General features: G+C 40.3%; 1 protein-coding gene across 2 annotated transcripts in view; it reads left to right on the top strand.

Annotated features, from left to right (window-relative positions):
* Window positions 1-4,381: 4,381 nt before the first annotated feature.
* The window catches only part of fam199x (family with sequence similarity 199, X-linked), a 103,877-nt gene continuing 82,599 nt past the window's right edge, over window positions 4,382-25,659 (top strand). Inside the window, exons 1-3 of one of the 2 annotated variants that reach the window (XM_089134723.1) lie at window positions 4,455-4,539; window positions 5,915-6,146; window positions 6,483-6,656. In XM_089134723.1, the coding sequence (XP_088990849.1) occupies window positions 6,490-6,656 (167 nt within the window). In that variant the 5' untranslated portion in view covers window positions 4,455-4,539; window positions 5,915-6,146; window positions 6,483-6,489. Of the gene's footprint in view, window positions 4,540-5,914; window positions 6,147-6,482; window positions 6,657-25,659 lie in introns of both variants that reach the window. The other variant, XM_089134722.1, reaches the window with a different exon arrangement.

Here is a 25,659-nt window from a genome sequence, read left to right as displayed (position 1 = left end):
ATGGACGTGAGCGCAGACCCCCCTGGTGGTTTATGTAAGAGACCACAGACATGTTGTCTGACCGGACAAGAACATGATGATCTCTGAGGTCTGGGAGAAAGTGTTTCAGAGCCTGAAACACCGCCATCATCTCTAGACAATTTATATGCCATCGGAGATGATGGTCTTGCCACAGCCCGCGGGCCGAGCGACCACTCATGATCGCTCCCCAACCCGTGAGAGAGGCATCCGTCGTCACCGTTACCCGGCGACACAGGGCTCCCAGCGCAGGTCCCAGGGACAGGAACCAAGGTTCTTTCCACATAGCCAGGGCACGGAGACCACGTCGCGTGACCTTGATCTTGCGGAGCGGGTTTCCCCTTGGGGAGAACCCCTTGGTCCTGAGCCACCACTGTAGTGGTCTCATGTACAGCAGGCCGCACGGTAACACGTTGGATGCTGCTGCCATCAGACCCAGAATTCTCTGGAATTCCTTTACAGTGAGTGACTGGCCTAGCTTCACTTGCTTGACAGTTGAGATAATCGAGGCTATACGAGCCGGCGACAGACGTGCCTGCATCGTCGTCGAATCCCATACCACGACTAGAAAAGTGGTCCGCTGAACTGGCGAAAGCACACTCTTCTTGGCGTTGAGTCTCAACCCCAACCTTCTGATGTGGGCGAGGACGGCATCTCGATGCCGAATCGCCTGATGCTCCGATTGAGCCAGAATCAACCAATCGTCGATGTAATTTAAAATGCGAATGCCCTGGAGACGCAGCGGGGCCAAGGCCGCTTCCATGCATTTCGTGAAGGTTCGAGGAGATAACGCTAGGCCGAATGGAAGGACCCGATATTAGTACGCTTCGCCCCCAAAAGCGAACCTCAGGAACTTCCGATGTTGCGGAAGGATGGAGATATGGAAGTACGCGTCTTTTAGGTCTATCGTGACAAACCAGTCCTCGGACCTGATCTGTGACACGATCTGCTTGAGAGTTAGCATCTTGAACTTGAGCTTCCCTACTGACCGATTTAAGAGGCGCAGGTCTAAAATCGGACGCAGCCCCCCATCCTTCTTTGGAACAATGAAGTACCGGCTGTAGTACCCCAGCTCTCTGTCGGGAGGAAGAACTCGTTCTATCGCCCCCTTCAGTAACAGAGCTTTCACCTCTTGTTCCATAACCAGAGCCTGCTCGGGGGTCACCACTGTGGGCAAAACCCCCCGAAAACGAGGTGGACGCGACCTGAACTGGATCGCGTACCCGCGTTCGATAGTCTGCAGGACCCAACGAGATATATTTGGAAGACTTCCCCATTCTACCAGAAATTCTACTAAGGGTACCAGTCTCTCGAGACTGGCCTCTGGAGTAGTTTTTAAAACAGAAACAGCGCCCTGTGACCGCGCACAGGCAGGGTTTAACGACCGTTCTGTATCGCTCCTCGAAGCAAACGAGCGTCCCTCGGGAAATCGCTCGCTGGGACCGTCTGCGCCCCCCATTACAGGCAGGGTTGGCAGAACGGACCCCTGAGGGCACCGAGAGAGAGCGGGCGCCGGATTCAGCGGCGAACACCTCTGTCTCACGGTGGGGACCACCCTCAGCAGCCTGACACCAGTGGCGTCAGGGCTTCTTCGACGAGGCCTTCCTGGCGACAATAACCGTCCTCAGATCGGTTCTATCCCAAAAGACCTCGCCTGAGAACGCCGCGTCTCAGCCCAGTTTTGCTGGGGAGGAGCCCGAGACGCGACGCTCTTCTTCTGCTGCGCCCTATGCGAGGAACCCGACGGGCGGGGCTGCTCTCGCCCAGCAGCCCCCGAAGGATGAGTACGGAGGGGGAGACATTTCTGGAGCGCCACTGCCTGCTTTCTTCCTTCTTGGAATCTCTCAATTACTGCGTTCACAGAACCACCAAAAAGACCTTCGGTCGACAGCGGCGCATCCAAGAGAAAAGCTTTATCTTTCTCCTTCATATTAGCCAGATTTAACCACAAATGCCTCTCCGTGGCCACCAGGGCTGCCATAGAACGGCCGACTGATCTGGCCGTCTCCTTGGTGGCACGGAGAGAAATATCTGCCGCCTGACGCAGCTCATTGATCACGTCAGTGCCGACCTTCTCCCCCTCACTCATATCCTTCAGCAGATCTGCTTGATACGCCTGGAGGATGGCCATCGTATGCAAGCAAGATGCTGCCTGTCCCGCCGCTGAATAAGCTTTGCCCACCAAAACCGAAGTATTTCTGAGTGGCTTGGTGGGCAACGCCGGTGTTTTAAAAGACGATGCCGTCTCAGGAGAAAGATGGCTCGCCAAAACTTCCTCCATCCTCGGCATCACCCCATAACCCTGTCTCCTAGACCCAGCAATATTAGAATACATAGAGGTCTGGTGTGTCAAAATTCTAGCTGACACTGGTTTGTTCCATGATCTACACACCTCGGTGTGTAGATCGGGAAAGAAGGGCAAACACCGGCGCGGAGGTAGTGAGTGAGACGCTAAAAATCTCTCATCCATTTTACTCTTCACTCTCGACTCTTGTTTCTCAACTGGCCATTCAATGCTTAATTTTTCCACAGCCTGAGTCAAAACCTCCATCAGCTCTACATTCGCTGGAGACTGGGATGGCGAGTCCCCGATCTCCACTGAGTCCATAGACTCTGCATCCACACTTTCAACATCCAGCTCCTCAGAACTGGATAATTGAAGTGATGGAGCCTCAGCCCGGGCAGGAGAAATCGCAACGCGGACCCCCGCACCGAGATCTGAGGCACCGGATCTACCAGGTAAGGGCAGAGAAAGGGCGGAGCCCGTCTCAATCCCCGCTGATAGATCCATCTGCGATCCCCACGACGCAAGCCTTCGCTGTGCCTCGGCAGCAGCGGGACCCGAGCCGCGGGGAGCGCGCACCGAACCACTCTCCTCGAAGAGTGCCCGGCGGGAGCGGAGTGTCTTCATGGGCAGACACTCGCAATGCTCACAGCCGGCCCCCTCGAGAGCCGACTGAGCATGCTGCACTCCCAAACAAGAAACACACAGATCGTGTGTATCCCCACCCGGGATGAAGCGAGGGCAGGGATGAACACACTTTCTGAAATGCTGTTGTTGTTTGCTCGCCATTTTCAATATATATAAATAGACAATATAGACAGACAAAGTTCATACATAGAGCGCTTGTGAAGACTCAGAAGCTGTTCCGCTTGTGTTTCGGGGATGCTTTATAGTTTCCTGGTCGATACGTCACCGCCTATGACGTTCCGTCTCGCCATTGGACAGATTTCATACGTGCTTCATGACTCATCACGCAGAGGCGTTCCCACGGCGTTTACAAGCAGCTCGAAGTTCCCTGAATGGGAACTATAAATTTAACATCAACGACTACCATTTTTCCAATATCCCCCTGGTTGTTTACCCAACCTGAAGTTGATCTACAAATTAATGAGAGTGTTAAAAAAAGGACAATTTGATATTAAGAGCTATAAAATTGAATATTTAAGAATAGTTTATTTCTCATTTCTTCCTGTATACACAGATGGATCAAGAAACCCAGAGATAGGTCGTACTGGATCAGCATTTTATGTTTCTGAATTTAAAATAGAGAAATATGGAAGATTAACAGATGGTACTTCTGTGTATACCGCGGAATTGGTGGCACTTCAGATGGCTCTTAGTTGGGTGGAAGAAGTGATGCCAAATAGAGTTGTTATATGTTCAGATTCAATGGCATCACTTATAAGCCTACAAACATATCAAACAGTACTTTTTTACATATCAATACTGAATATGTTGTATCGATTAAGGCAAACTGGAACAATAATAAAATTTGTTTGGGTACCAGCACATGCAGATATTCCAGGTAATGAAAGAGCTGATAGAATGGCTAAAGAATCACTTAAATTGAACATTCCTACTACAGTTGCATTAAGCAGGATGGAAGGGAAGAGTATTTTTAAAGCTGCCTGCAACCAGAAATGGCAAAGAAAGTGGAATGAATGTAAAACAGGAAGACATTTTTATAATCTACATAATACTGTAAGACAAAGTATATTGACACAAAATTTAAAGAGAGAAGATCAGGTTATTTTAACAAGACTAAGGATGGGACATACAAAACTTAATTCAACACTTCATATTATAGGGAAACATGGTACTGGTTTATGCAAAATATGCCAAGTAAAGGAAACAGTTGTGTTGTTATTTTGTTCCAGGTATGAACTGGAAAGAAAGGATTTAATAAGTGAACTAAAGGAAATGGGATGCAAAGAATTTACAATCAATAACATATTGAACACAAAACAAGGATCCAGGGAAATTGTAAGGTCAGTTTTAAAATTCATAAAGAATAGTGGTCTTAGGACTAGAATTTAGTCATCTTTTAACATACTTCTAGACTGAAATCACTTCACACTCTAGCACAGGTGGTGGCGGTATGCAACACAAAGTTGGTATGCAACCCGCCAATAAATCCATAGAAGAAGAAGAAGAAGAGTGACGTATCAAGCGGATGAGGATTGAGATCTGATGTTCGTGCTGGTCATATCGTACGCTTAAAACAGATAATACTACAGGTATGTGTAAAATATAAGTATTAAATTATTTAATTAATGTTAATTTTATTCCGAGTGCAGTTATCGGGCAGGTTAGAGAGTGAAATGTTTTCGGTCATGAGTTTACGGAGGTGGAAGGATAATCGCTGATATTATGAGATCCGAGTGACTAAAATAAGGATGACATCAATTAAATATTTTAACTTATTCCCCATAATGAACGTCACAAGTTATGTATTCTTCAACTGTAATTTTATAGAGGCCTAACTGATGATTATAGCTGTGTAGCATGGTAGCTGGCCTGCTAATAACAGAGCTCGGGTATTTACTTGCATCACAAAATCATTTAATTCAGACAGTAGTGCATTTAATACATATTCACTATATTTACAGCCTTAAATATTGATGACCATTTATAATTTAAATGTTTTAATGAGATGGAATTTGTGTTCTAAAATTTCCAGTTTCCAATTTTTCCAATTACAAAAAAATATCTAACCAGCAGATGGTAAAAATATGCATCAGACACCTAGATCAATATCCAGAAACAACTCGTATATAAATTTGATCATCATTAATGTGTTTTTTCCATAAAAATGTAATATTTCATATTAATGCTAATACTGTAGTTGAGGAATTCTCCAGTAAATAGGTACAAAAGTACTTCATATCCCCCAAAACACAGCATAAAAATATAGATGAGAAGTAACTGAAAAAAATGATATATAATTTGTATTATTAAAATGTATATTTTTTGTACAATATCTCTATGCATCTTTGGGGTCATATAGACCCCAAATGCACTAAGTGTAAACAGGAAACTAAGACCATATGAGTATTAATTTCACTTTAGACTGTGTTTACGTGGATGCTTGTCAAAACAGACATTTTTACAAAATAGGCCTTTATCTCACTTGCGTGTTTGAAAAGCAGAAGCTTCAAATAGGAGCGCAATCAATCGTTGTGCCCATAGCACAGGATTGTTGTGATTTGTTCATGTAAAATTCAGCACAGATACTTCTAAAGACACCAACCCCAGTTTACAATCAGTAACTGAGTATTGTGAAACAAAGAAAAAAAGGTGTCTTAATATTCCAGGAATTTCTGACTCATATTTTGTGATTTAAACAAGGGTTCCTATAATGCTTTATCAACTTTAGTTAGTTTGTAATGTTGCTGTTTAAGCATAACAAAGATCACAAGATCTGGAAAAAAAAACTCTGTAACCTTAAAGAAGTCATAAGGTTAATCATTTAAATAATCTCCGTCCTAGAGAAGATGAAAAAAGAAATGTACAAAAAAGTACCACTCTGAAACATTCTTTGAAATTAGTGCTTGCAAAGTCCATGCTTGAAATCTATTCTACATGATCCTCTTTTTCATTTAACATTGTCAGGGTCTGAATTGATGCCATCCTTAATTATCAACACCAGAGCTGAATTCACTATTATGAAGGGGCATGACATTTCCAAATGTGGACTAAGCGGTGCCAAATCCGTTCACAACACACCGGGCCTGCTAACCAATCACAGCATATTTTGTATTTCGGAAGGAGAGGCTTCATCGAAAACGCCTTGTTCAACCAGACTGCTGAGAGAAGAGCTGTAATAATGTAAAATATGTGAAAAGTAATGTTTTTTTTTTAACAATCAAGCATGAAAACATTGTAGTATGCCCCAAAAACAAAAACAAGACTTTGTAAAAGGGCAAGTAGGACCCATGTTATATATAATTGAACATAATAATAAAGTGTAAAATTAGGGCGTTGTCATGTCGCCGGAAATAGTCATCAACTGTTCTAATGTGTAGTTAGGGTTAAGTTTGTATGTGTCTGACAGTTCATTAAGATTTAAAGCTTAATTGACAAAATGGCAGATAGCAACAAGGTTTCTTAGCGCAGCAATTTGAGGCCTTACAATTTTGTAAGGTCAATTCTGATGCCAGTATCTGTTCTTGTGATATAGCTTTCAGATGTCTGAGCATGTCTATGAGAAGTTCCTTGCTCCAGAGGAGCCATTTCCACTGCTTTCACAGGGAGGAAACTTCAGTGAAAATGCCACACTGGATATTAGCGACTTTGGGTGTCAGTTGTCATCATGTCACCGAACAGACCCTTTACACCGCTTTCACAGCAGCAGGTAAGTGACTGGTTATTAGGCAGGAGTTTATTATGGTGCTTTTCTATCAACTCGCCTCGACTTGGCTCGCTTTTCGCTCCGTTTTCCTTTGTAGACAGTACCGCCACAAATAGTACCCTGTCATCATAGCGACACCTTTCGTTCCTTGTTGCCCCATCAAGCTCTCGCTGGATCCTCTCTTCGGAAACCAAACAAAGGAAAGTCTGCACCTCCTCGTTTGACCACGGCGTCTTCTTCCAAGTTGCCATAATAATATTAAAAGGGTGGTTGATTGCGATTTTCACTTGCCCGAACGTTTCTTGTCTGATCATAATTACTCCTCAATGGTTTGAGTCCAGACCGAACTTCCCGACCAAAAAATGTTGTGGGCGGAGTTCGGGCTGGCATCCAGGCTACAAGAAAGTGGTATTAAAACATGAAGCAGTTCCAACTTTAAAACCAGAGGCAGCAGTTGTTGGGCCACAATCTGTAAGTAGGCTAAGACTTAATCATTTTAAAGTCCCTGTAAAGTCAATTCTACAAAAAAGTTCTAAACACATTATAAATGTTACATATGTATTGCTAAAACATATTACAAAGTCTGTGAACTGTGAAGTACTGAAATGTGGAGTTAGACCGTTAAACAGTTTTTCACCATTGCAATTTTACGGATTAATTGGCCGGGGCTAAAACAGGGCTCCGTGACGCACTGGAACCCATGAGCTGCTGGACACCCCCCTATTTGATGACGCACTGAGTCTGATCTCCCCCTCTCCACACACACTCCCCGAGCACATTCGCATTCACCGCTCAATCGCGAGTGACTGTCAGTACTATTAGTTACTACAGCTGAGCCTATAGTTTTCTAGCTAGCTATGCCTTCGACACGGACATGCATGGGCTACTACCTGGATGCGATCATGTACAAAACAGATCGGTATCTTCATTTAAATTCCCTTAAAAACGATCACATCAAGAAGAGGTTTTTAGAGAGCCTAACGTTACCTTGATGAAGAGCTGAGGATCACCCCCAACACCCGCCTCTGTAGTGATCATTTTACACTGGATCGTTTTATAAACTTTCCTCAGAGACAACTTGGATTCACTGATAATTCACTGATAATCCGCTGTTACTGGTGAACGGGGCTGAAACGACGATCTCCCGCCTCAGCTTTCATTCTCCCGTCTCCAAAAGCTAATCAGCTAATATCACCGTTAACAGCTTTCCCGTGAGTGGGCGTGGTTTCAGCACAGCCAGCGGACACGCCCCCAGCGTTTGAGAGCAGAGAATCTGCTCATTTTTTCATGATTTTGATAGCTTATTTTATGTACTTATAATTTCAGACCTAATGTTTCAGTTTTATCAAATACCTGGCTTTATATAATAAGCTGGCTTTATAGCCACTTAGTTATGCTTAATTATGATTTCGTGTCTACGACAAACGTGTACAAACATTTTGGACCTGAATTTGTATATGTACTAATTTTTTTAATATATTTTTCATATACTTTATGAAGTAATTTTTGAATTTGATCAAGAACGTAAACCAATGCCAATGCTGTTCGTGTATATAGCCAGTTAGTTTGATGCAATTTTGTGTAAGACAAACGTGTATAAAGTTAAAAAATTATATGTTTTTAACTATGTAATTGCAGCAAACTGCAGCTCTTGTTATCAGTGTACAGTATGCTTTTAACACAATTGCCACATGTAGACTACACCTAAATAAAACGATACACTCAGTAAACTGAGTTTTGTGAATAGATTTCAACTAGCGTTCTGTTTAATTTTTCCTGACCGCCAGAGATGATGCTAAAAACTAGTGGATGATTCATATCAACGTACTCATGAGGAAAGCCACCCACTTGCAAACATCAGGGTTGCACCAGAAGGACTGCAGAGCTCACATCATGGGCAGCAGCCACGTTAACCTTGTAGAGCTGCGCGAAGGTTCATAGTCAGGTAGCAGCTTCGCAGACACTGCCAATGACACTCCCTATAAAGTGGCTTAAAGGCCTGTTCACACCGGGACGAATTTCGCGCGCGTTATTCGTCGACGTTTAACGCCTCGTGACTAAACAATGGGCGCCAATGTGAGTGTTCACATCGACGCGAAAAACGCCACGCGTAAAAGCGTCATTTTTAAAAAAACGCCTCTGGTTCGTTTTTTTGGTTTGACGCGCCGCGTCGAAACCTATCCGACCAACGAGATTGGCGGGTTTGCTCACGTGTCTGGTACTTCTGAAGTTACAGTAAAACACAACTTGAGGGCGCTCAAACACAAAACGGTCTTGCCGAGCACACATACGGCGAAGAAGAGATAAGATACCTATGGGCAAGATGAATGTTGAGCTGCTGGTCTCGGAGCATAAAGAGCTATAAGATAATATTTATTTTAGTATTTCTGTAATAATAGTATAGTATAGGGTGACCAACAGTCCTGTTTTCCCGGGACATGTGTAAAACGATCACTTTGTGCTTTACAGAAATCTGAGTTGAGATGAGAACTGTGCATAGTGTGCTTAGTCTGAGTTAGATTCAACTCTAGACAACTCTCGTCTCGTGCATCTGTTCATCCGACAACTAGTGCTATGTTTTTATCTCTGGGCAACATCTCAACTTTGCGTACACATGTCCTGTTTCCACGTCCTGTCCTGACTGTTTTTAAGTGATGAAAATGTCCTGGTTTTCAAACAAAAACTGCTGGGAAAGATCAGTTCTACAGCAAAATATAAATGGGCAAACAAGGTGGACGAGGAAGAAAAACAAGATAAAGAGAATGAAAACTAAAGATATAAATAGATTTTGTTAGTTCGTTTTTGTAAGTTTGTGAGAGCTATTTTTTGTTACATTTGGAGGCATTTCGTTTAGTTATTTATTATTTATATATTTATTTTTCTAATACAGAAGACATTTCTATCATTTCATTCGTTTTTTTTTTGTCTGTCATAATAAAACATTGAGACATGAACATGATCACCCTAGTATAGTATTCTATTATTATTTCTGTTTTACATTAAGCGCCATCTAATGTCAGGGAATGAATTTGCATGTTCATTCGGCTCATCGTCAGCGAAAAACGCTTGGGTGTGAACACAAAAAACGCGTTGAAAAACGCTGACGAATAACGCGCGCTGATATTCGTCCCGGTGTGTACAGGCCTTAAGACGACGAGACGGCCTTATTGGAGTGACAAGTAACACCCACTGGTAAGGTTTTATGAGATTTGTTATACGCCAACTTTATCACCTCGACAATCCAGCATGATGGTATCTGTTTGGATAAAGGTGCACTTTTGCTTACCTCACCGTAACAGACAAATAACTGATCCGTCTGTCTGAAAGAAGTGGTTGACTAAACATAGCACTTTAAAGCTGATGGGAAGCTGCCATTGTTCTCCCTGTAACAGACTCAGAAGGAGAAGAAACCTTCGGCCATCGGGATGCAACTAAAGCACCCTGTGCTTGTATAGGAATATTTGGTGTAATGTTTCCCACAGAAGTGGAAGAGTAAGGATTGCATACAACAGGCAACTCAGCCACTCATGGGTAGCAGATCCCTAGACAGAGCATCCGCCACTTGATTGTCCGATCCCGGGAGATGAACTGCCTTTAACAAAGCCAGCTGGCCGTGAGACCATTTAAGGATCTTGCGAGTTACCTGTAAAAAAGCAAGAAACCTGTTGCTGCCCTGATGGTTCAAATAAAAGATCATTGACATGTTGTCGGACCGGACTAGCACTTGACGACCCATCAAATTTGGTAAGAAGTGTAAGAACTAAGAACACTGCCTTCATTTCCATGTCACCAATTCCCCTCTGGTTCCAGGTTTCCCCCCCATCCTGTTAGTGAAGCATCGGTCATGATCACTTCTCGATGGGAGGACACCACCCCTAGTGGCATGCCAGCTTTCAGAAATGTTATGCGTTTCCAGGGTTTCAGTGCATGGACAGAAACGGCATGCTGGAGAAACGACAATCATGCAATGACGATGTCTGAAGAGGCCTAAATTGAAATTGCGAATTGAAAATATGCCCAATGGAAACATGACCATTTCTCAAACTCCCATTTATCGCAAAAAACATTTTATGCTCGCAGGAAGTGGTTTTTCAGGCAATTCGAAAAACAAATATTTCGCAAAACTGCAATGGAAACTGTTTTTGCGCATCTACAGGTCACCTGACGTAGATGATGTGGTATAGACAGAGTACGAGACAGTTCTCTATTAAATTCATAAAGGAAAAAAGAATTGCAGGAATACTGGATTCTAAACCTCAAAGAAATGTCACAATCAAGACCTCCAAGCTGATATGAGGGATAAACAACCAGAAACACCAGCCGTTCCAAGTATTCTTTACCATTAATGCTTGGATAACACACGTCTTTTTCGATTAAAAATAAGAATAACAAGAATTTGACTTATTGCGAAAGGAAAAAATTATGTTTTAGTCGCATAACATCGGTTAATGGAAACGTCACAAAATAAACTATTTCACAATAGTTCACAAAAGTTTTATCTTTAGTAAATCTGTAAAGCACTTAGTGTGGGAGACAATAATGGGACCAAGCAACTCTGTGTCGTTCAAATTAAAACCGTTTTACTACACAAACACTACACGTGATTCACCCACCCCAGTCCATAGCCGGCAAATGCGTTAAAACCTAACAGTTAACCGTTGCAGGCCTGGACACCCCAAAGAAGATATCACGGGTTCATCAAGTTCATTGAAATTATCCATCCTCGATCACTTTTAGTCAGCTTTGACAAAATTCCTCTCAGCTTACACGTCTTTACAAAGTGACTAGCAGTCTTGTTTTTGGTTGTGTTCTTCGGCGTGGCTAAACAAAATGACCCCTTCACTCCTTTTGGAGAAAACGAAACGATTTACAGATACCTTAATCCAGCGTTTCTCAAAGTGTTGGGCGCGCCCCACTGGTGGGGAATAGAAACATGACAGGTGGGGCGCTACAAATGGGAGAAAATGTGGTAATTTTGTGCCCAACTCTATTAGTTCCTTTATTTATCGAGCATAAACTCAAAACAAAACGAGGACACATTTAAATGTAAGCCTTACTTAACCTTTTAACACGCACGTTTAAAAGTTTTTAGAGGTGCCGTTATTTAGATCGTCTCCCTTTATGGTTTCCATGGTGACGCATCATTGCTTGTCACACCCATAGACAGTATGGTCACACACCGCGCTGAATAATAATAATAATAATAATAATAATACATTTTATTTATTTGGCGCCTTTCTGGACACTCAAGGCCACCTTACAAAAAATACAATAAAACAAACTATAGTAAAAACTTGCATAAAAACATGTTAAAATACATCATACATAAATCATAAAAAGCATCATAAATAGTATAATACATATGTGATCACAATGAGTAGGCTTGTCTAAACAGATAAGTTTTGAGTGTGGATTTAAAGTGTTTGATAGAATTGGAGTTGCGGAGGTCAGGGGGTAGAGTGTTCCAGAGCTGGGGAGCTGAGCAACTGAAAGCCCTACTCCCCATAGTCATGAGTCGGGCGAGCGGGATAGTGAGATGGAGAGAGGAAGAGGAACGAAGAGAGCGGGCTGGTTTGGCAATATGAATGAGATCAGTCAAATATGAGGGGGCTAGGTTATAGGGCTGCAACTAACGATTATTTTGATAATCGATTAATCGGACGATTATTTTTTCGATTAATCGATTAATCGGATAAAAAATTATATTTCTTTTTTGTTTATTATAACAAAATAAAACCCTAAAAACCACACTCTTTTGTGTGTTAAACAATCTACTTAATACAGATAACTTCATTATAAAGAAAAACAACAAATAAAAAAAATATATATGACCATAACCTATGACAAAAATGCTATTGTAAACTAGATTAGTGGATAACTCAGCAAAACTTAGCCTAGAAATATCACAAGTGCACAATAATTTTATAAAATCTAAACATTTAGTGAAAAAAACATTCCTTAGTGGGGAACAAATAAGAGACAATAAGTGTAGCACTAACTCTGGTAAAACGTTACACATTGCTCTTTGTATTGTTGTTATACATTCATGAAAAACATCGTAAAAATCAGATGCACAGCTGTTTTAAATGTAAAGCACAGCTGTTTAGTGAGGAAGCAAAATATAATAGATAGGACAGAACAAGAAAGGCTATTAATAAGATTTCAAAACCATCATAGACCATCTACGTATCAATTATAATAATAACATTGAATCATCTTGGAAAGAGATCATCATGTTAACTGTTGTAACGCGACGCGCTGTTTGAACACCGAATAGAGAATGACTGACAGCCGCAGTGGAGGGAAAAGCTTAGGTTAACTTGAATTTAATGACTTAAATATACATTTCTATCTCACATTATACTATAGTATGGCTTCATAAAGTATACACGATTAACGTAGGTCACCTATTTTGGTTTCAAAACGGCGAATTTACCGAAAGGTGAATGATTTTCGTGTATGCTGCATATTGATAGCGGTTTCCTGATGCCCGCAAATTAGTTCAAACTCACGGAATCAAGAGCGCGCATGCGAGACAGAAGATAACGTGCTCCAAACCGTCCGTGTTGCGCGCGCGAGACAGGGTAGAGCGGCGAGGGAGAGAGACTGCATGTGCGCCTCATGAAGCGCATGTAAGAAGCGCATGTTCCATGTAAACAATCCCCGTGACGTAATCAGACCAACTAATCGATAATGACATTCGTTGACAACGATTTTCATAATCGATTATAATCGATTTTATCGATTAGTTGTTGCAGCCCTACTAGGTTATGGATGGCTTTGAATGTGAGGAGCAAGATTTTATATTGGATACGATATGAAATAGGAAGCCAGTGAAGCTGTTAAAGAACTGGGGTGATGTGCTTTATGGATGGTGTGTGAGTAATGATACGTGCAGCAGAATTCTGAACAAGTTGGAGTTTACGGAGGGTTTTTTGTGGGAGACCATACAGGAGAGAATTACAATAATCGATTCGGGAAGTGACAAGGCTATGCATAAGAACAGCAGTGGATAGAGGAGTGAGAGAAGGACGAAGACGATGAATGTTTCTGAGATGATAATAGGCTGAAAGGGTGATATCATTGATATGTGCATTGAAGCTGAGGGTGCTGTCTAGGATGACACCCAGGGTGCTTCTCAATATCCCTCCTCGTCTCCTCGCTCCTCCGTCCTCCCTCCTATGACCCGGAAACCGATCGAGCTCAGCCATCTTGAAGGACATCTCAATTCTCTAATTGCACCGTGAGGAGTCGAGGATCGAGGAGATAGGAGGCTTCCTGAGGAGTCATAAGCGAGGATACACAGGTGCATCCTACGCGGAACTGTTATGTTGACTAAACGTGACGCACGTGTCAATTCTCCTCCCCCTTCACATCGGTCACAATCATTTTAATTTATACTTTACCTTTGCAGTTTATATAAACCACACATCTCAAATATTTCAACAGTATAGCCTATCTTTATTATTATTTATTATGAATTTATTAAATAACCAAACTTCAACAACATAAGGGCAGATCCTTTTAGCGCTGCTGATGACACTGTGGAGTGAAGCTCGAGTCATCAAGTACTCCAATGGATATAAAAAAGCTTTTATTCGATTCCTCTGTCCTCCTTTCCTTTCCTCGCTTCCTTCCCTCACGTCCTACAGGGGGTGGAGCTGAGACGCAAAGAAAGGAAGCAAGGGAAGGAAACGAGTATGCACAAATAAGAAATGAGAAGCACCCCCAGACTCTTTACCTGAGAGGGTGGGGAGATAGAGGAGCCGTCAATGAGGATTGAAAAATTCTTTACTTAAGGTGGATTTAGTGCCACTGAGTAGAAATTCAGTTTTATTGCTATTCAGTTTGAGAAAGTTTGACGTGAACCAGGACTTTATTTCATGAAGGCAGTCGGTTAGATGTAGAGCTGGGTGTCATCCGCATAGCAATGAAAATGGATGTTGTGTTTCCTAAAGATGTGACCAAGGGGCAGAAGATAGATCAAAAAAAGCATGGGGCCAAGAACAGAACCCTGTGGTACACCAGATGTGACAGGGACGGGATGAGAGATGAAGGACTAGAGGTCGACCGATATTAGATTTTACCGATAACGATAGCTAGGTTGGGCTGTACTTGCCGATAACCGATTAATCAACCGATAGTTTTTAAAATTGATACTGGATAAAAACAAACATAACACTCCAAGTAAAACAGTGCTGAACTTTATTATAAAATATAAAAAACTGGCATAAAAGGCATTCTTTCAAACAAACAAAAAATAATACTCTAAATAACAAATTAAACATTCCAAATGTAACTGTTTAACTGTTCTTTTTCAAGCCAACCTAATGAATAAAAAAAGACGTTTCAAATAATAACAAAATTTGCCATCTGAAAATAATTTAAACATTAAAATATGTTAAATGTGTGTTTCTTTAGCTATAACATGTTGCAAGTCCAATTTGTTAACAATGATTATTAGCTAGTTTAACTATGTGCATTATGCAATATAAATGTTTACAGCATTAATATTTGAGCAATACAATTTCACCTTGATCATTCATGTTAGTTCATAGAGTTTTAACTATGGTTAACAAATAAAAACCTTAATTTAAACATTTAGTATGTTAATTAACAAACAATGAACAGCAGTTATTAACCTTAGTTAATGTTATTAATGTGTTAACCAGCGACTGGCAAGTTCGGGGCTTTATTACTGTCGGTGGTTCGGGGGGCTCCACTATGCGCTGCTCTGTCTATTATTGGTCCAATAAAAACGCCAACGGTCCGTGAAGCATAGCCTATATGAGTTGCGTATTTTAGTTCCACTTTCATTTTGTTTGTATTCGCTGCTAGGTAACGTGTCGATAGATCGCTTATTGCTCAGACGCACATCAGGTTGTGATATTTGTCTCCGTCTCACTCCGTCTCTCATGTTCCCACAGACGTTTCGCGCTTTTCTTGTCACGGATTCATTGACGCGTCCCTTCCACGCTTACCATGCGTTTAACGTGTGGCAAATTTACCGGTCGCACATGTGCGACTGGATGTAAAATTTAGTCGCACACTCTCAAATTTTAGTCGCAAAATGCGACTATTTGGTCGCAGTCTGGAGCCCTGTATTTTATAGAACTTAAAGAATATTTAATAAAAATAAATATGTATTAAAGTGATGGTGAAAAAAGAACCGAAATCGAATGCTTCTCTGATTCGTTTGTTTTTGTCGGCTGTATGAACATATCAGTTTGCTATCATACGTCTCTAATGCAACGTCGCTGCATAATGAATGCATCAAAGTGACCAGCTGGATATAAACTAATGCAAATAGATGGGAACAATTTGTGACATTAAACATTAAACATTCGGGTCGGACTTGTTAGGTGTATTTTTGTGTCAGTGTTTTAACCGCTTGAGGTAGCCTACTATGTGCGTCCTCTCAGCCACTCTCGAAGGCAAACAAACATACTGTTGTGCGGTTCTTTCTCTACTAATGCAGTATTTAGTCAACAAATTCATCCGTTCATAATGATATGACAAAATTCCCTGTACCTTTTCGCTGTCCGTGCTTTAGCACGAGCATCAGATGTCAGCGATCTCCGCTCTCCACACAACGCGCGCTCTCAGTGCAGCGCGCAGTGTCACGTGTCGAAATAAACAACACGAGGCATCAGTTGATAGTTTTTATGACACCTCTAGAGGCTGCTCTTGTACTGCATGATGCCAGACCCTTCTCAGCTCTCTCGTACTGTGTAATGAATGACAGCGCGCACTTCTCAGCCGCGCCAGCAACGGACGAAACCAGGAAATAACTATCGGTGCGGATTTTTGCCGATAACGATAGTTCCACCAATCAACTATCGGTGCCGATTAATCGGCAAATCCGATGAATCGGTCGACCTCTATGAAGGACTTTAATTGAATAAACTGGGAGCGGTCAGAAAGGTAAGAGCGGAACCAGGCGAGTGGAGTACCAGTGATGTCAATGGAAGAAAGTCTGTCAAGAAGGATAGAGTGTGAGATGGTGTCAAAGGCTGCACTGAGATCAAGCAGGAGGAGGATAGTCAGTGAACCGGAGTCAGCCGAAAGGAGGAGATCATTGGTAATTTTGAGAAGGGCTGTTTTGGTACTATGAAGAGGGCGAAAGCCAGATTGAAAAAGTTCATAAAGATTATTGGAAGAGAGGTGGGTATGAAGCTGAGCAGCAACAGTTTTTTCAAGAAGCATGGAGATGTATGGAAGGTTCGAAATGGGGCGAAAGTTATTAAGGTCAGTTGGATCAGAACCAAATTTCTTAAGTATGGGAGTGACAGCCACAGTTTTCAGAGAGGGGGGTACAGTGCCAGAGGTGAGGAAGGCATGAATAATATTAGTAATGAGAGGAGATAGAGCAGAAATGGAAGCTTTAACAAGAGAAGAAGGGAGAGGGTCTAGTTGACAGGATGAGGTATTTGTATTCTGAATGAGAATAAAAATCTGATTTACAGAGGGAATGGTAAATGTTGATAATGAATGAACTGAATTAAATAATGGTAAAATGGGTGGAATTAGGACTGAGGGATGGAGTTGCTGGTGAATGTGTTGGATTTTTTGGGTGAAAAAAGATGCCAGTTTATTACAAAAGTCAGAGGAGTAGGGATGGTATGGAAGTGAATCAGGTGGTTTTGTAATGTTGTAAAAAATGGAGAATAGAGCCTTTGAATTACCTTCATTGGAGCTGATTAGCCGGGAGTAGTAGGATGTTTTGGCTTTAGAAATGGAATCTTTGTATTTGAGGATGTGAGTTGTGTACATGTCTTTGTGTACGGTAAGTCCAGTTTTCCTATAGAGCCTTTCCAGCCGGCGGCCTATTGCTTTTTGTTTCCTGAGGGTGGGAGTGAACCAAGGTGATGTATGAGTGAAAGTGACAGATCGAGTTTTGAGTGGAGCCAGAATATTGAGAATATTTTGAAGATGTGTATTGTAATGTGTGAGAAACTCATCTGTTGTAGAAAGGCTTTCTGCACTGGGAAGGTTATTGATATGAGTTATGAAATTGTCCAGGTTGATGTCCTTGATCTTACGGAAATGAATAGTATGTGGTGGATTAGATTTAGTGAAGGACAGATTAATATTAAATGAAAGAAGCAGATGATCAGTGTAAAGAAGGTGATCTTACAGTCCATCTGTGTTATTCCTGAGCAACAGATCAAGTCCAGAATATGTCCTTTATTGTGAGTGGGAAAATTGACAAACTGTTGAAATCCAAGACTGTCAATACATGAGATAAAGTCTTTAGTAAGAGGATTATTGAAGTTGTCCATATGGATATTGAAATCTCCCAGTAATATGACATTAGGTGAAAGTGTAGCCAGATGAGACAAAAATGCAGAAAATTCAGAGATAAAGTCCTTGTTTGGTTTTGGTGGTCTGTAAAAAATCGCAATAACAGTAGGAGTAGGTCCAGAGAGCTGACAGACAGTAGCTTCAAAAGAGAGGCAGGCAGACAGATTAACAGGAACCACTTTCCAGTTCTCACGGTATATTACCGCAACACCACCCCCTCTCCCAGACATGCGAGGTGCAGCTCGGTAAACAAACCCCGGTGGAGTGGCTTCATTCAGGGAAACAAAGTCATTTGGCTGCTGCCAAGTCTCAGTCAGACAAAAAATGTCATACTTATGGTCCGTCAGGAGATCCTGGACGAGGTGACCCTTGCCCGTAAGAGAGCAGATGTTTAAAAGGCCGATATTGACAACAGTACTGCTGAGACTGACAGCCGCATTAGCATTAGCTGACCTCTGGACCCGAGCTAACAGCGAGTGATCAGCGGTGCGTCCGGTATTCTTCAGAGGCCGGCGGGTGGTAGACCAGAATGACTTGATGGAACTGGAGTTGAATGACTGATTATCTGCGTTTATTTCACAAATTTGTTGGCTGTAGCGGGAAATATCTGATATATCTCTGTCTCTGGCTCAGAACATATGTGTAGCCTACTACAGAACTGGCTCATTTTAGACACTAAATTAGTTAATCAATTAATTTTGAGCTTTCAAAGTGCACAAGATTTATGAATTTATCTTTAAAACGTGCAAACTTTTCTTCCGGTGGAGGATGCCCCCGGACCCCCTGGGTGCAGAGGTCCACACCACACACACAATACTGTGGGAAACACAGTAGCTTTATGATAGTTTTCGAAAAATATAAAATACTATTATTATTATAAAAATACCTAAAATACAAACATTATTAGGATTTTACCACCTCCGCTTCGTTGTGAGCCAGAAAAAACCCTGAGATTATTATTATTCTTTTTCAATTTCGTTTGTTCTTTTTGCAGGCAGTTTGCGAAGTGACAAAATAAAGCTAATAAACTAGTCCACACTTTTATTTTCTCCATTTCTGAATTTGATGTTATCAAAGGCAAAATACAAACACAATTGCATTATTATTTTTATATACTGTCATGTTTTTTGTTTTTAAAATTTCATGTTGATAAAATATGTTTTAACTTAAAGCCTAGTTTTTTAACATTTTTTTGTGGGCGATTGCAAGGGGACAGGTGGGGCCCGAACCCTTCCCTACCTTCAAAGTCGGGAATGGCAGAAAAAGTTTGAGAAACACTGCCTTAATCCCAGGTGATGGTTCTTCCGTCGAACAGGGAGACAGGGAGACTCTCACACGGAATGACCAGGGCTTGGCAATCACTCACGTGACAGGCATCCCCTCAGTAGGCGCGTTTCCATTACAGATTTGTGCAAAAACTTTTGCGATATTTTCCAAATGTCGATAAAAAACTTTTGCGAAATGACGGTGTTTCCATTAACCGATGTTATGCGACTAAAACGTCTTTTTTTCCTCTCGCGATAAGTCATTCCAAATATCATGGCAATGGACGTTGGTAGCAGGGCTCCAGACTAACTTTTTTCACCTCCGTCCTGGAACCGTCCTGAATGACAATTTGAACCGTCCTAAAGTGAATGTCAAGCGTCCCAAAATAAAACTTCTGGGTAACACTTTATAATAACTACACGCTAATAATCATTAGTTAAGCATGAGTAAACCATTAATTCATCATTCATAAAGCATTAATAGACATGAATAAGCAGTTCATAAATACAGCTATAAATGCTTTCTTCTTGATTTAAAAGCATATCTATAATTTGTTTAATAATTGTATTTTCATCCTTTATTAATGATCAATTTATCATTTCTAAATGAAGAATTGCATTTTTTATGAGCCAGTTATTTAAGAGTTTTCAGTGGTTCATACGATTACTTAGAGAGAGTGAGTAAATGATTAATAAACTATTTAAATGTACATTCATACATCTTATTATTCAGACATATAGTCATGGTTACTTAATGTGTTAATAAATGCTTTGTTAACATGTATTAATGCTGTAATTAAGGGTTAATTTGGGTAGTTATAAAGCATTTAGTAGTGGTCAGTTAACTATGTTCGTGAGCTCATCAAAAGTGAGGACTAGTCATGCCTGGTAAAGCATTTTTAAAGGCTGTTAGATATTTCTATGTTCTGTATCACTGCGTTGTGTTAGTTACATTTTACTGTTTAGAAGATATACGAGTCTTTAAATCACCTTTATAAATGCTTTACAAAGCATGAATAGTCCTCACTTTAGATTAGCTCACAAAAATAGTTAACTGACCACTACTAAATGCTTTATAACTGCCTGTATTTACTAGGGGTGTAACGGTACATGTATTCGTATTGAACCGTTTCGGTTCGAGGCTTCCGGTTCGGTACGCATACAAACCGAACGATTGCTTGGACCATTTTTCCTGCCGGCAAAATTCGAGCTGACGCGGACAACACAACGTTGCGCAAAATCAAATGGCAAGGGTAATGAAAGCAGAACGAAACTGCGCTGCTCGTTATGTGCTTCATGGATCGTTTATCAGTTCGGACTAGAGTTGTGACGTTCGCGAACGAACCGATTCTTTTGAACAGCTCATAAACATGAACGATGGGAGCCGAGTCGCGGCTGGAGGGGAGCCGTTCTTTCTGTCGTTCTTTTTTTCCTATGCGTGTTTTACACAGATGCATTAGCTCTTCGGTTAAAGGGGAAGGGGCGCACCCAGCGCAGGGGTGATAGTTGTGCACGCGCGTGCATCTTTTACTCTTACGTTATCTTTTATAACCCTACGTGCCTATGTCATTATGTGCACGCTGCCATCAGATGGTTACTCCAGTTAAAAAAAGCCATAAAGTAAGGAACTGCTTGTATTTATTTACATTGCATTTTGCGTTCATGTTATTGTATCTACAGTATATATTTACAACTTTAAATATTTTTTGTTTTTTCTTGTGGTATTGTATGAATAACACAAGTCAACAGCTTTACACATACCCACACTTTGTACTAAATGTACAATTCACCATGGATTTAATGTAGTAACACTAACTGGAACCAGTTTGGCTGGAATGGTGAAATGCTTTCAAGTACTTCACACATCTTTTTCCAGCACTTCAAAATTCAAATATTATATAAATAAATATATATTTAAATGTTATTTTTAATGTGATGACCAAAACATTATTTGTTCATCCTTCAAAGATGACCCATTTATAAACCTGAAAGTTTCAAGATCTAGGAAAACTCACACTTACTTAAAAATATTTTTTCTTTAAACAAATAGGAAATTTCTCTGGCATTTCTTTCTTTTTGCTGTATCGAAAACGTACCGAACCGTGACTTTAAAACCGAGGTACGTACCGAACCGTGATTTTTGTGTACCGTTACACCCCTAGTATTTACTACATTTACTTACACTTTCTAAGTGGTCTTATGAATGACTGACAACTCTTAAACAACTGGTTTGTAAATAATGCTATACTTCATTTAGAAATTATTAATTGATCATTAACAAAGTACTGTTTCTGTACCTGCTGTTATCATCCATAGCTGTTAATTAACTAAAAAGATTCAGATGACTAAAATATAATGGGTTTAGTTCAACTGTAATGCATTAATTTAGAATTTAGAATTTCTCTGAAATTTCCAAACCTACATACTTCCAAAGAAAAAAAATCTATTAAGCAGTTAATATGAATGATTTTAAAGTTTGAACATGCAATACAGATACAGATTTAACTACTGTGACTTAAAAAAATAACTTATTTTTTCCAAACAAAATTATTATTTATCTTGCCTGAATGTTTGCACTCATTGCATTTTTACAATGGGGAAATGTTGTTAAGAATTTACACAACACAAAGCTTGATTTAAATTGTTCAATTAAATTGAAAAAAGTTGCACAAATAAATACAATAAAAATACAAATAAAGAAAAATAAAGAGAAAAGTTTTTGAAGGTCTAATACTATATTCATAGACAGAAACTGAATAAAGTAATCAATTGGAAAATAACAGTGGATAGTATTTTAGTCCAGAATACATTAAATAGGCCTACATAGGCTATCAATCCTGATTCCTTTAACTTTAATTCCTTAAACTTGTTGTTTTCACGACAAAATTAATGACCGACACATATGGTTGCTGTCTCTTTAAGAGTTATGGCATGGATTCTGTGTTCATTATGCTGGCATGCGTTTTATGCTTATTAAAGACAAAACCGACTATGTTTAGACTATTTTACTCACGAAGACCGAAATTGACATAGTTTTGCATGTTAAATGCAATATAATCCGTGAAAAATAACTTTTGTTACTGGCCAGCTGTTCTTGTGGCGGATTTTCTATGTGCGCAGCGCAGTCATCCCAGAGAGCGCGCGAGCACTGGTCAGGTTAAAATCGCCTGAATGTTTAAACTGGTAAGACGTACAAATGGTAAACTTCATTCACGATGCACTGCTAGCCCGATTGTTCACGTGAATATCCCGTCATGTCCCACTCCTGAATGCGAGTGTGTATTCTCGCAGCAGTGACTGATTTTGAGAGAAGAGAAGACGCGGCACCGCTGAACACTGACGCTGTTTGTGAAATTGCATCTGGCATTTTATAATCTATGTGGATTGCGGGAATATCCCGCATTATAATTAGGAGACCTGCGGGAATGATTAGAATTATGCGCAATACCCGCGACGAAATTCGAGCCCTGTGAACACACATACAAAATGTCTTTCGTCCTGTAGGCGTCCTGGAGAATATTTCTGTTCGTCCTAAACACATTTTCTATCGTCCCCAGGACGATAGGACGCCGTTAGTCTCGAGCCCTGGTTGGTAGGTTTATAACCTATATCACAGCCATGCACCGCACTAGACATTATTATTATTAATGGAAGGAGACGTAGTGTGTTATCCAGCATTAATGGCAGGGAAAGACACGGAGTTCCTGGTGTTTTTCCCTTATTTCTGCTTTGATGTCTTGATGGCATTTCTTTGAGGTTTAGAGAGGCTATTCCTGTAATTATTGTTTTTTTTTTTTTTTAACATTTAAAAAAAAAAAATTTAATAAAGAACTCTATCTCGTATTATGTCCAAACGGTTGTTGCAATATGAAAAATGAACTGTTGTTGTATTTTTAAAACGCAAAGTTGAACACCAACATTTTAGTTTGATCACACCAGCAGCCTGCACTATATACATCTCAACGAATTTTCATATTTGTTTATGACTTTTTCCCCACTTTAAAACATTTAAAATATTCACAAATTAATATGGGAAAAAAATGTAGATTTTACTGGTTTTCTAAGGCCAAAAACATGAATATTTATGATATTTTTCCCGCAGTGCTGTAGGCTATAAGTGAGTTATTATAAATGCGTCTGAAAAAATAACGAGCTAAAAACATAATCTCCGGATGCACCTTTAGAGAGAACTGCACCTTTCATACGGATTACATAATCAGAAGGTATTAGCTTACGATTCGAATTTGTTCTTTTTAAAGTGGACGTTTAAAGCTTTAGGCCCCGTCCACACTACTGCGTTTTCGTTTAAAAACGGAGACCTTTTGCTACGTTTGTACCTCCCGTCCAGACTAAAACGGGAAAAACGAATACCTAAAACGGAGATGTTTAGAAACGCTGCAGCTCCGTTTTGCGTTTTGAATCTCCGGAGAGCGTTTTAATGTAGACGGGACAAAACGTAGGACTTCAGAAACGCTGACGCAGGGGCTGACGCTTGGCTCCATGATTGGGTGTTATCAGTCATGACGTATCCTTCCCTGATTCGTCAATCCCTGTTTACACCGGCACGCGCATGCCCAGTGTTGCTGAATGGTCACATGATCCGCGTTTTCAGTCGTTTTAATGTGGACGGAGATCATTTCTAATACGCAGATAAAACGCTGGTGTGGACTGAGATCGTATTAGTTTTAATTCTCCGTTTTTAAACGAAAACGCAGTAGTGTGGACGGGGCCTTTGTCTATAAAGACTATTGGTTCAGTTCTCGCGCTCCAGTTCACGAAGATCATAAAGCGCGCCTGATTGTTTAATGTTAGGCTATTTTACAAAAGCACAACATTTTCTTGTTATTGTGACATTACGCAAATAAAAGTAGTTGTGAATAATGTATTATTATTTTCTGTATAACCAGTATTTTAAGTTGATTCCACTGTTGATGGGAAAATGAAAGTGTTCAGGGCGCGTCCGCGCCTGTCTGCCATCCAGTGCGTGCTCCAAACTCCACACACACTCTTGGATATTGGACAAAATTGAGTGTTTATTTGTGATAATCTTAGCCCTATTATTATTATTGTCCAACCTGCTCTATGAAGGTGACAAATTGCTTTGTTCCTTTTTTGGATAAAAGCATCTTCTACATATGTAGCCTAATAAATGTTATAATAGGCTAATGATGATTATTATTATTTGCGGACACGGAACTAAAACACATTCAGTCTTCTAAATCAGGTGACTGTAAATGCGCAAAATCTGTTTCCATTGCAGTTTTGCGAAAAAAAACCTTTTTCGAATTGCCTGAAAAACCTCCTCATGCAAGCGTAAAACTTTTTTGTGATAAACGGGAGTTTTTGCGAAATCGACCTGTTTATATTGAGCGTATTTTCATTTCACAATTTCAATTTGTGCAAATTGAAGGGTAATGGAAACGCAACTAGTGTTTTCCTCTCAGTAATTGTCACGTTCTATTTACAGTCTAACTACTAAAACAATGAGCAGGTCCTCGACGCAACTTCTCCTCAGCTCATCCGTTTTTTTTTCCGTTTGCGACCTTTCACCTCACGTCACTCCATCATACAAAAGTCATATAGGAAAATATTTTTTTACCACCAAACATCAAAATATTATGTTACATTTATTCATTTCACTTCACCAATGAAATCCTTTAAACAAAAACTTAGAATAAATGAAACACATTAGAAACAAACACAATAGCCTCTATGCACGCTCCTGGGTTTGTCTCAGCACGCCCAGTTAAATCCGGTGCTGCGTCAGTCTATGGTCAGAAGCCAGTTTTGCGTTAGGTGTAGATAGTGTCAAATTACACGTGCTGTTTATAAAAACGTCCTGCGGTTAACGTGAATGATGTTAACAACACTGTGAGGCAGTTAGCTGTCACACAAGAGTAAAAAAGAGAAGTTATTTAAATTATATATTTCGAGCTACATCAACAACTTTGAGGGTTAGTATTCTCTCATATCGTACGAAATTCGACTAGCGAATCAGCGTTTCTAAAATCGTTGTCTCCGTTTCTGAGAACAGATTTTATTAAAGTTTTGCCGCTATACACTTGGCCTGCAGAACGCGTTTCCGAAAGTAAAGACGCTGACTGAGATTTTTTTGGACACACGTCAGCAGGGTTCATGCATAGAGCCTATTGTATTTCAAACTACAACTCCCATAAACCCTTTTATTTACCTAAAATGAATAAAGTGGTTATGAACTACAATAAATGTATTTGTTTCTTGTGCTTACTTATAAATTCTAATATTGTATAACTTAAAGTTATTTAGCACTATTTAAATGATTTTTAGCCCTGTGCTATATATATATATATATATAAATAAATATTATATAAATATTAGGGCTGGGTAATAAATATCGATTTCTCGATATTAATCGATTCTCATTTTTACGAACCGATATCGATTCTTAAGTCTCAAGA

This window comes from Pimephales promelas, chromosome 9, assembly GCF_988280905.1.
Source record: "Pimephales promelas chromosome 9, fPimPro1.hap1.1, whole genome shotgun sequence".
NCBI lineage: Eukaryota > Metazoa > Chordata > Actinopteri > Cypriniformes > Leuciscidae > Pimephales > Pimephales promelas.
The sequence above is the reverse complement of the archived record's forward strand: the minus strand, read 5'-3'. Positions and strand labels throughout refer to the sequence as shown.